At 55.5% G+C, this 11505-nt stretch overlaps 1 protein-coding gene across 2 annotated transcripts; it reads left to right on the top strand.

The window, feature by feature from the left end:
- The first annotated feature begins 653 nt into the window (after window positions 1-653).
- On the top strand, window positions 654-10074 carry SH2D2A (SH2 domain containing 2A). Of its 2 annotated transcripts, none has more exons than XM_032260680.1 (9): window positions 654-827; window positions 1420-1508; window positions 2291-2475; window positions 3212-3301; window positions 3464-3632; window positions 5948-6094; window positions 6276-6563; window positions 8970-9140; window positions 9736-10074. In XM_032260680.1, exons 1-8 carry the CDS (start codon window positions 794-796, stop codon window positions 9135-9137), a joined length of 1170 nt encoding a protein of 389 aa, XP_032116571.1. In that variant the 5' UTR covers window positions 654-793; the 3' UTR covers window positions 9138-9140; window positions 9736-10074. The 2 variants fall into 2 exon arrangements, with proteins under 2 accessions (XP_032116571.1, XP_032116572.1); XM_032260681.1 differs by having other exon boundaries at window positions 664-829; window positions 1452-1508.
- The last annotated feature ends 1431 nt before the right edge of the window (window positions 10075-11505 follow it).

Raw genomic sequence — 11505 nt, 5'->3', positions numbered from 1 at the left:
TGCTGAATGATGGAAGCCAGGCCCCCTCCTCTCTAACTCCTTGTCTCACAGATTTCTTTTTTAATTTTTAAAAAATAGAGATGGGGTCTCACTATGTTGCCCAGGCTGAGCATGAACTCCTAGGCTCAAGCAATCCTCTTGGCTGAGCCTCCCAAAGTACTGGGATTACAGGCATGAGCCACCATGCCCAGACTCATAGATTTCATATGTCCTCAAAAAGTCCTTCCAGAAGTCTGACCCACATCCTTCATGTTGCAACCCTGCCCCCTCCCTTCCTCATGTCGCCTCAAAGCATAATCCGTGAGCACCTTGTGTGGCTTATCCGTGACAGTAACATCCCCATTCCCACTACAGAACAGGCCAAGAGGCAGAGGGGGAGATTTTCCAGAGAGAAAGAAATATAAGCCAAGAGAGATGAGAGAGAAACAGTATGGGGGGGAGAGAGAGAGAGAGAAAGGGAAGTTCTAGTTTGTGATGAGGGAGCCGAGAAAGAATCTGGAGGGATGGAGGTCAGATAGCAGTGAGGACTTCCTAACACCTAAACACAGAGTGACACAGATACCCCCACCGCTACACCACCGCTACCTACAGCTGCACAGCTTCCGGGGGTGGGACCATTGTCTTAAGGCTTTCCATGACGTGGGTCCTCTGCCAGAACGAAGGCTGTGGGTAAGGCGACATTTCCTGCCCCCGGGGCCAGGGCTCGGGGAGAGATGATGAGTTGCTGAGTGTGCACCCCTTTCCGGAGCACATACACATTCCCTGCTCTGGGGTCCCTTGTCAGGCTGCCCCCATGGAGCTCCCCCTGGCCCAGACATGTCCCCGAGGTAAGTGTGAAGTTGGAGGATATGGGTGGGAGGGGGCACCAAGACCCCCACCCCCCTGCCCTGTCTCCAGGGCCGGAGCTCCCACTTCAGGGATGAGGGGCCCCACCCTAAACCAGAGCTGGCAAGGCCCTTCAGCACCACAGCCCTGCCTGGGACTCCGTGCTCACTCATCCCTGAGGATAAAGGTGACAGGGTTTGTTGAGTGCTTCTCAGAGAGGAGGGAGGAGGGAGCAGGAGGATGAAGGGAGGAGGAGGCAAAGACCCTGGACCAGAAGAGGGGCCTGCCCTGAAGCGATCTGCCTCCCTGACCATCCAAAGGCCAGCCTGGTTCCCAGGCTTTCCTTCTAGGCACCTGGTGTCCCTGACAGCTTCCTCTGGCAGCATCAGCCCCCACCCCCCAACCCCAACTCCATGCCACCTTGGCTCCTTATCCTCATGCCTGAGAAACTCCCCTGCTGCCCTCCTGCGTTTTTCCTGTCTTTAAGACTGTCCCAGCCCTCCAGGTCCCCGGAGCCTTGGGGGACAGGTGGTCAGGCTGAGATACACACAGTCCGTCTCTGAGAAACCCCAGCAGCCCTCTTTGCACTCACAGGGAGTCACGAAGTCCCCGTCCCAACCTTCAGCACCTTCAAGCCCACGGACATGACCCGCAGGAGCTACCAGGGCCTGGGCTACACCGCGGTGAGTGGAAACCTGGGGCGGCAGAGGGGTGCAGGGCCCTCTTCTCTCCCGTCCTCCCATGGGTAAGGACTTGCAGATGGACAAAGGCCACCCGAGAGAAGGCAGGAATGATCCAGGTCTGCCAACAACCTGGGGCACAGAGGGAGAGAATGAAAATGGCGAGTACCTCCTTCATGCACTGAGTTTCCCACTCACCCCCTCGATGCTCCTAGGCCCTCCGTCAGCTCAGGCTGAGTCCGCAGGTGACCAGGGTCCAGCGCATGGAGTCCCAGAAGCAGCCATTGGCACTCTGTGTCAGAGGCCTTCATGTGCCCAGTGCATTCCATGTTCCCATCTCAGCCCTTCTCTCCTGCTCCGTCAAGAACTTTCCCTGCGAATTAGCTTGGTCCCTCATATTGTGGAATAAGCCCCTCAATCACTCTGGCCTCTTGGGTGACTTCTTGCATCATGTCCCTGCATCCTGGAGGCCAAGGAATGACTCTGTCCATCTGGAAGGCCATGCTGCCTTTCCCGCCCCTCCTAGACCTCAGCATGACAGCTCACTGCTGCTGGATTAAAAGAACTCAGGCCCCAGATGGCAGAGGAGAATCTCTGGAAGCCACAACAGCTGGAGCTGACAAAGGGTTTTATGTTAGACTTTAGGAAGGACTTTCTGAGCAATTGGACCCTAAAATAGGCAGGAAAGGCTGGGTATGAGGAAGAGAAGATGGCAGGTGGCTGGAAGTCAGGAGAAAGCCCGCTCATCATGCTGCTTCCCTCTCCTTGAATCTTCTCCCATCCAGGCATCTCCCCAGGCCCCAGAGGCTGCCTCCATCCGAGAGAATGCTGAGAGGGCAGAGGAGGTGCCTGGGAAAGGAAGCCTGTCCCTGCAGGCCGAGATCCGGGCTTGGTTCCAGAAGACCCAGGCCCACTGTCTCCTGCAGCACGGGGCAGCCCCTACCTGGTTCCATGGCTTCATCACCCGGAGGTGAGTCACGGAGGAGGAAATCAGCCCAGACAGGGGCAGGGCAAGTCCCGGGTCTGGGTCCTGCCACCTGCCACGAATAGATGAAGCCTCCCACTCCCACTAGTGTGGAGTAGATGGATGCACCCACTGCAGGCTGCCACTCCCAGAGGTTCCCAGACCTTTCACTGAGGCATTTCTCCAGGGGAGATCATTGGAGAGGCTCCAATCCAGCCCGCTCTGTGCCTCAGTTTCCCCTCTCTAGGCTCCATTATCCTCCTGTCCCTAGGCCTTGAATGCTGGTATTTTCCAGCTCTTTCTCTCTCTCCAGACTTACTCCATCTTTACCTCCCAGGCCTCTCTTCTTCCACCCTTGCAGATCCTCCCTCCCCCATTTCTCAGCCTCACTTCTCTCCTATGACCCTCCTCAGTTCAGCTTTGACTTCTGAAATCTGCAAGTCCAACTACTATCCCATCCCTGTTGCTGCAGTAGCAGGCCCTGCAGGCCGCCCTTCCAGGATGAGGCTAGAGGAGGATGCGGGGGTCTCCTGAATGGGACCCCTGGCCCCTGTCCACGCCCAGTCCCTGCAGCGGGAGAGCAGCGCCCACATGTTCTCTCTCCCCATCTCAACCCTAGCCCTCCTCTAGCCGCTCCAGAATGCTCGCTTGCGGGTAGGGGTTCCTCGTGAGAGCCGGGGAGACGGAGGCGAGGCTGGAAGTGTCAGAGCAGGGTTCAGCCCCCTCTCTCTGTCACCCACAGGGAGGCAGAGAGGCTGCTGGAACCCAAGCCTCAGGGATGCTATTTGGTGCGGTTCAGCGAGAGCGCGGTGACCTTCGTGCTGACTTACAGGTGAGGGGCGAGGTCGCCCAGCGGGGATCAGGCTCGTCGGAGGGGCGGGGCCTGGGGCTGATCCCGGGAGGAGCGGGGCTCTCCGCTCAGTCCCCGGGCTGCTGAGGTGGTGGCCCAGGCCGAGGAGAGGGAGACAGTCTGATCCCTAACGGCGCCCTCCAGGAGCCGGACTTGCTGCCGCCACTTCCTGCTGGCCCAGCTCGGGGACGGGCGCCACGTGGTGCTGGGCGAGGACAGCGCCCACGCGCGGCTGCAGGACCTGCTGCGGCACTACACGGCGCACCCGCTCAGCCCCTACGGGGAGACGCTCACCGAGCCCCTTGCCCGCCAGGTACGCGCCCCAGACCCTGACCCTAGAGCCCGGGTCTCAGGCCAGCGCCCCTCCCACCCAGAGCCCAGGCGCAGGACGCGGCACTAGGCACTTTCTCATCCCGAACCACCACCGGCCAGGCCTCCCTTACGCGAGCACCTTCATCTTCGGGGGAGGCCCTTCGAGAAACGTGAATGCTGGTGGGGGGGGGCCGTCCTTGAGAGGCCAGCCCAGCCACACGGAGACAGATGGGCAAGGAGAAACCAGGGGCACACACAGTCATTTGGGGTTTTGTGTGTGTTTTGTTTTGTTTTGTTTGAGACAGAGTCTCTCTCTGTTGCGCAGGCTTGAGTGCAGGGCCATGATCGCTGCTCCCTGCAACCTCCGCCTCCTGGGTTCAAGTGATTCTCCTGCCTCAGCCTCCCGAGTAGCTGGGATTACAGGCGTGAGCCACAGCGCCCAGCCTAGTCATTTTTTTTTTTTTTTTTTATTAATGTAAGAGATATTTACAAAGTACTTAGGCCCTTCCAAGTGCTGGCAGGCCCTGGGAATAGACCCATGAACAAGACAGACAGGTGAGTCTCAAACTCACAAAGCTTACTTTCTAGCAGCAAAAATGGACAAGTAATAGAAATCCAGTGTGGAGAGTGTGATTCAAGAGGAAACCCAGGGTGCCCTTTAGCCTAGCAGGCAGTGGTGCACAAGTTCAGGCAGTGCTGAGGGGCCACTCTGTGCCAGGCAACCTTCTGGGCACTGGAAAAACATCAAGGAACAAAACTGAGTGGGTTGGAAGGACAAGACGATGCAAGGAGAGGAGTTAGGAGCCTGAACTAAGGTGCTGGCCATGTGCATGGAGAAAAGTACGCAGATGTGAACAACAGACAGTGGAAGGAGCAGGACTTGTATATGAGTTCATGTCGGGAGGGAGGTGGAGCCATCGAGGCTGACTCCTAAGGTGCTATTTTGGCAGCCCGGTGGAGATGTCACTTTTTATTCAGGAAGGACATACTGAGAGAGGAGGGGGTTAGGGCAGGGAAAAGAATTCTTTGGATTCCACAGTACACCTAAAGAACACCTCCCGATGGAGACGTGCACTTGGTGGATAGCAGGAGCGCGAGAAAAGCCCTGTGACCTTAGCCTACAGTGGCAGTGGGCATCGGGACGGCATTCATGGACCAAGGGCTAACGAACGCTGAGCTAAAAGCACACCCTCTGTGAGATGGAACCATCCCACATGGGGATCCTCTCTCCTGAGGTGGTCTTAAAAATTTTAGCTTATGGCTGGGCACGGTGGCTCATGCCTGTAATCCCAGCACTTTGGGAGGCCGAGGCCAGTGGATCACCTGAGGTCAGGAGTTCAAGACCAGCCTGACCAACATGGAGAAACCCTGTCTCTACTGAAAAATACAAAAATTAGCTGGGTGTTGTGGCGGGCCCCGGTAATCCCAGCTACTTGGGAGGCTGAGGCAGAAGAATCGCTTGGACCTGGGAGGCAGAGGTTGCAGTGAGCCGAGATCACGACACTGCACTCCAACCTAGACGACAGAGTGAGACTTGGTCTCAAAAAAAAAAATTCGTTTATAACTCCATAAATTAACCAGCAGTGCAGAAATAAACACAAACACAGCTGTCATAGAGATTGGTCCTCATGCCAATAATTTTTCAGCTAAAGACGTGTAAGGCCTACAGTGTAGAGGATAGCTAGGAAATAGAGGAAAAAAAAAAAAAAAGACATGTAAAGTCCTGTTGCATTTTCACAACCACAGGCGCAAATGGAATCTGGCCTGGCCCTGTGTTCCAGATGCAATTAAGTTTAATGCAGCCAGTGTGGTGGTTCACGCCCGTAATCCTACAACGGAAGGCTGCAGTGGGAGGATCGCTTGAGCCCAAGAGTTCAAGACCAAGCCTGGGCAACATAATGAGACCTCATCTCTATAAAAATGAAAATACAATTAGCCGGTGTGGCAGCACATGTCTGTAGTCCCAGCTACTTGGGAGGCTGAGGCGAGAGGATGGCTTGAGCCCAGGAGGTCAAGGCTGCAGTGAGCTGAGACTGCACTTCAGCCTGGACAACAGAGTAAGACTCTATCTTAAAAAAGAAAAAGTTTAACGCTAGATATGGCCTGTGACCAGAGTTCAGCACTGCCTCCACCCAACCCAGGGTCTCCTCACCATCTCCGTTCCCTCTTCCTCATCCGGAAAACCCAGCCCAGTCCAAAGTTCTGTGCCCATCCCACCCCCCATCCTTCACTTAGACCTGATGATTTTGTTCTCCTGATCACCTCCCCCTCCCCAATGCCCCGCCAAGTCCCTCAGACCTCCTCCTTTCCCAGCAGACTCCTGAGCCTTCAGGACTTTCCCTGAGGACCGAAGAATCAGACTCTGAAAGCAAAAGCCAGGACCCAAACCCCCAGTACAGCCCAATCATCAAGCAGGGGCATGCCCCAGTCCCGATGCAGAAAGAGGGGGTCGAGGAGAAAGAGGTATTGGGCTGAAGGGGCTGAGGGAAGAGGAGGAGAGGCCTGCGAGGGGGTGCAGGCAGCAGGGAGGAGGAGGGGCGTAGCAGGTGGAGGCTCAGCTGGGAGTTAGGCTAGGGCTTTAACCCCTCTGGGGTGTTAACCCTGCCTCCCTGGCTCCCCTCTTTCCTGGCCTCACCTCTCCTAGCCCTCCCAGACACTCAGGCCCAAGCCTCCCATCCCTGCGAAACCTCAGCTGCCCACAGAACTCTACACAAGCCCTGCTCCACGCCGCTGCCCGGCCTCACCCCCCAGGCCCCCCAACCCTATCTACAACGAGCCTGATGAACCCATAGCCTTCTACGCCATGGGCCGGGGCAGCCCCGGGGAAGCCCCCAGGAACATCTACGTGGAGGTGGAAGATGAGGGCCTGCCCACCACCCTCGGGCACCCTGTCCTACGGAAAAGCCGGTCCAGGCCTGTCCCAGGAGGCCAGGTAATGGGTGTGCCAGGAAAGGTGGGTGCAAGAAGGTCCCCTGCAGGTAGATCGGGGAAGGGGAAGAAGGTGTTGGAAGTGGATGCCCAGATCAGGGTGAAGGACAGAGGTGTGAGGTGATGTGGGAAGGACAGAATGATCCAGCTGCCAGCCGCCCCCCTCTTCTCCCCAGAGTCACTCAGATCTCACCTTTGTCAAGCCCCCATGCCCTCCTACGTCACAGAGAAAATAGAGGCCCCGGGCAGGGTTCCCCTCAGCCTCCCCCATCGAGACTTTTTTGATCTGCATCCATCTTGTCCTTAAACCTCTTCAGACGCACCTGGGGCTGACCCCACCCCATGCCTCTCTGGCCCTCTCCCTTGGCCTTCGCAGTCCTGCTGTCCTGGAGAAAAAGAGCACTTGGGGTCCCTTATATCATCTCAGTGAGCTCCCAGGAGGGGGACTGTGCTCTCCCAGCCTGCTTCTGTGTACCCCCATCTCCCTCTTCCTTCTCTCCACCCCTAAGTCTTCTTGCCTACCCTTCAAGTCAGTATCTCATGGCATGGGTTAGCCCCAGCAGCCATCCCACCCTCTCCCTCAACCTCTGCGGCTCTCCCGAAGCCCTTCCCCAGCCTCCCTCCTCAGACCCTTCCTCAGGCTCCCCCTCAGCCTGAGCCTGCTGGTGCTCACCCACACCCCTGCCGACGCCTGCTGTCCTGGAGCTGACGTCCCTGTCCATGTGTCCATCCAAACTTCTCTCCAAGCTTCTGGTCAGTTCCCCCAGCATTCCACGGTCCCTCAGACTCAACACAGCCAACACTGCTCTCACCCTTGCCCTCCGAATGGCTCCTTCCCATGTTCCCTATCCTGACTGATAACTCTCCAGCCACCCAGCTGTCCAAGCCAGAATCCCAGGGCTCCCTCAGCACTGCTCCCTCTTCGCTCCCCACAGAAGCCACTCTTTCCTGCTGGGTCTCTTCCTAAGTATATTTTTCCTTTCCCCAGTTCTAGCCCCCATCATTGGGGTCTGGCTTTGTCACCCAGGCTGGAGTGCAGTGGCACAATCACAGCTCACTGCAAACTTGAACTCCTGGGTGCAAGGGATCCTACCGCCTCACCTGAGATTTACAGGCTCGAGCCACCTCACCCGGCTCCCAAGAGCTTCCTTTTTTTATGGAGTCTTGCTTTGTCACTCAGGCTGGAGTGCAGTGATGCAATCTTGGCTCACTTCAACCTCCGCCTCCCAGGTTCAAGTGCCTCAGGCTTCCGAGTGGCTCCTTCTGTGTATGCCCACCACCATGCTCGGCTAATTTTTGTATTTTTGGAGAGACAGAGTTTCACCATATTGGCCAGACTGGTCTTGAACTCCCGACCTCATGATCCACCCACCTCGGTCTCCCAAAGTGCTAGGATTACCAGCGTGAGCCACTGCACCTGGCCCCAAGAAAAAGCTTTTTTTTTTTTGAGATGGAGTTTCACTCTCGTTACCCAGACTGGAGTGCAATGGCGCGATCTCGGCTCACTGCAACCTCTGCCTCCTGGGCTCAGGCAATTCTCCTGCCTCAACCCCCTGAGTAGTTGGGATTACAGGCACGCGCCACCATGCCCAGCTAATTTTTTGTATTTTTAGTAGAGACGGGGTTTCACCGTGCTGACCAGGATGGTCTCGATCTCTTGACCTCATGATCCACCCGCCTCGGCCTCCCAAAGTGCTGGGATTACAGGCGTGAGCCACCGTGCCCAGCTTGAAAAAGCTTCTTAACTGGTTTCCTAACCACCATTCTTGCCACTTCTGATCCACTCTGCATCAAAGAAGCCAGGATGGTCTTGCTGAAGCAGCTGCCTGGCCCATGATGCACTCTAGACTTGGATGAGGGGATCCCACCTCCAAAACCTTACCACCAGCTGCTCCCATTCTCCTAGAACGATTCACATCTCTCTAAACTCACCAAGTAGTTTCAAGCCTCCTGGGATTTGCACCCACCAGTATCTCTGCCTGTAACAACTTCCCGCAAGCTCATCCTCTCATTGCCTGGCAACTTTCTAATCATCAAAGCTTCAGGACCAGCTTTCCCTTCTCGGAGGCCACAGAGGCCAACCCCTGTGCTTTCCAGACACCTGCCATGCCACTGATGACCTGACACACCCATCTCTTCCCATCTCCTTCTCTCTGTCCCTTCCCCAGCTTAAAATGTGAGCTCCCTGAAGGCAGGAGCTGAGACTTACTCATCTGTTTCCAAAGCACCCAGCCCAGAGCTTGGCACAGAGCAGGTGCTCAGGAGACGTTTGTTGAATGAATGAATGAATGAATAAGAGGAGTTTAGGCACCCTCTCTGGAAGCCAAAGTCTGTTATGTGTTGAGACTGTAGGTACACCTAGGAGGCAGAGGGTAGAAGGTGTGACCTTGGACTGTCCTTCTCTCTGCAGAATACAGGTGGCTCCCAGCTGCGTTCTGAGATCTCTGTGATTGGGCAAGGCCCTCCCCTGCCTCACCAGCCCCCACCCAACTGGAGACACACCCTCCCTCACAATCTTTCTAGACAGGTGCTTCAGGACAGAGGACAGGCATGGCTCCCTCTCAGGCCTCCTCAGTAGGCGGTAAGTCTGAGCTTGGGGAGGATAACTTGGGAGCATCAGGTCCATAGGCCTTCACACACACCTGGCACCCTTCTCAGGAAATGTGGATGGAACAAACCATAGGTGATCAAAGCTGGAAAGGACCTCAGCCTTCATCTATTGCAAGGATGGCAAAGAGGTGTCATCTTGCATGCCAACTCCAATCCATTGGTTGTGGCTGCCTAGAGTGCTGCATTGGAAAGGATGCTAAGGTCATATCTGAACTCAGCAGAAAAAAGCACATGATTGATTAGTGATGTCTGCCACGGGTAGGGGCGGGAGGATGAGCAGCGTTACATTTGCCCTCACTGATCAAGTCCAACCCCCTCACTATGCGGAAAGGAAACAGCCTGAGAGGGACAGTGATTTGGCCAAGGTCAAGGACTGGAATCCAGGCTTCCTGATTCCCTGTTTAGTGCTCTGCTCCTTACCACACATCCACAAACTCCAGTCCACAGGAAACATCAGAGATTTTCTCAAATAGGAAGCCTGGCTGCTTTCCAGAGTTCTGCTACACGGAGGCCTGGGTGCTGGGTCCCCTCCTCTGGATCCCAGCTTAACTCTGTCCTCCTGACAGGTCTAGCCTGACCCCCTCCAAAGAAGCCTGGAGGTCAGAGAAGCAAATGTGGAGTCTGCTCCCTCCTGAGAGCCCAAGAATCCAGTGGCTCAGTGCTTGGTGATCCTCTAAGACAGCAAGGAAGTGTGCAAGGAGGGCCCTGCTGGCTCCCGCTGTCCTGGTTTCTCCTCCTGGAGTCTAATTTCCTTGGCCCTCTGAGCCTTTGGGTCTGGGCCTTGGTCCAATGCTGCTGTTGTCTGAGGAATGGTTTGGTGAGAACAGATGTTAGAACTTGTTTGTTGATTCTTGTCTGGCTAATAAATCATCACCAACTGCCTCCCCCTACAGGGATTCAAGTCCTCCAGGCTCCCTCTGTCTCTGTCTCTGACTCTCTCTCTTTCATACTGTGGAAAGCAAGTGGTTGAACTGCCATTGCAGTGAAGGTGGAGGGGCTTGAGGGCTGACAGACACCAAGGCCAGGGCCTCAGACCTCTGCAAAGTATTCCTTCTCTGGCTGGGACGGTTGAGTAGGCAGCCAGGGACATAGGGGTGGCTGCACCACCTAAGACATAAAGAAAGAGGGGCAGGCCGGGCATGGTGGCTCAAGCCTGTAATGCCAGCACTTTGGGAGGCCGAGGCGGGTGGATCACGAGGTCAAGAGATCGAGACCATCCTGGTCAACATGGTGAAACCCCATCTCTACTAAAAATACAAAACATTAGCTGGGCATGGTGGTGCGTGCCTGTAATCCCAGCTACTCAGGAGGCTGAGGCAGGAGAATTGCCTGAACCCAGGAGGTGGAGGTTGCAGTGAGCCGAGATCGCGCCATTGCACTCCAGCCTGGGTAACAAGAGTGAAACTCCGTCTCAAAAAAAAAAAAAAAAAGAAAGAAAGAAAGGGGCAGAGAGGGGAGCAGTTGAGACAGCCCCTTCACTTCCTCTGCAACCCTCTCTGCCATGGACAGGACTGGGAGAAGGAAGATGTGTGTGTGAGCCCTTAGAGGACAGGAATCCCCTTGGAACTGGCTCCAGGACTCTCATCTTCTAGCCTCTTGGGCTTAGGCCCTTTGCCTCAATTAGGACCCCATTCTCTCCCCTGTCCCTCTTGCTTCCCCATTCTCTGCCCAGACCCACTAAAGAGCCAACCTCCTGTCCTCATGCAAAGCTCTACACTCTGGGGCTCTGGTGTGTACCCTAGGTCTTACTTTTGTCTCAGACTGGGGACTTTTTTTTAAGACAGGGTCTTGCTCTGTCGCCCAGGCTGGAGTGTAGCGGCACAATCATAGATCACTGCAGCCTCGAACTCCTGGGCTCACGGATCCTCCTGTCTTAGCCTCCCAAGTTGTTGGGACTACAGGTGTGTACCACCATGCCCGGCTAATTTAAAAACAAATTTTTTTAGCCGGGCACGGTGGCTCATACCTGTAATCCCAGCACTTTGGGAGGTGGATCACCTGAGGTCAGGAGTTCGAGACCAGCCTGGCCAAGATGGTGAAACCCCATCTCTACTAAAAACACAAAAATCAGCCAGGCATGGCAGTACATGCCCGTAATCCTAGCTACTCAGGAGGCTGAGGCAGGAGAATTACTTGAACCCAGGAGGCAGAGGTTGCAGTGAGCTGAGATCACACCATTGTCCTCCAGCCTGGGCAACAGAACAAGACTCTATCTGAGGGAAAAAAAAAATTGTAGAGACAGGGTCTCACTACGTTGCCAGAGCTGGTCTCAAGCCCCTGGCCTCAAGTTATATATTCCTGTGGCAGCCTCCCCAAGTGCTGGGATTAGGGCTGTG

This window comes from Sapajus apella, unplaced genomic scaffold, assembly GCF_009761245.1.
Source record: "Sapajus apella isolate SASKATOON/1434 unplaced genomic scaffold, GSC_monkey_1.0 scaffold119, whole genome shotgun sequence".
In the NCBI taxonomy this organism is placed as follows: Eukaryota; Metazoa; Chordata; class Mammalia; order Primates; family Cebidae; genus Sapajus; species Sapajus apella.
This window is presented reverse-complemented; position numbering and strand designations above follow the sequence as displayed.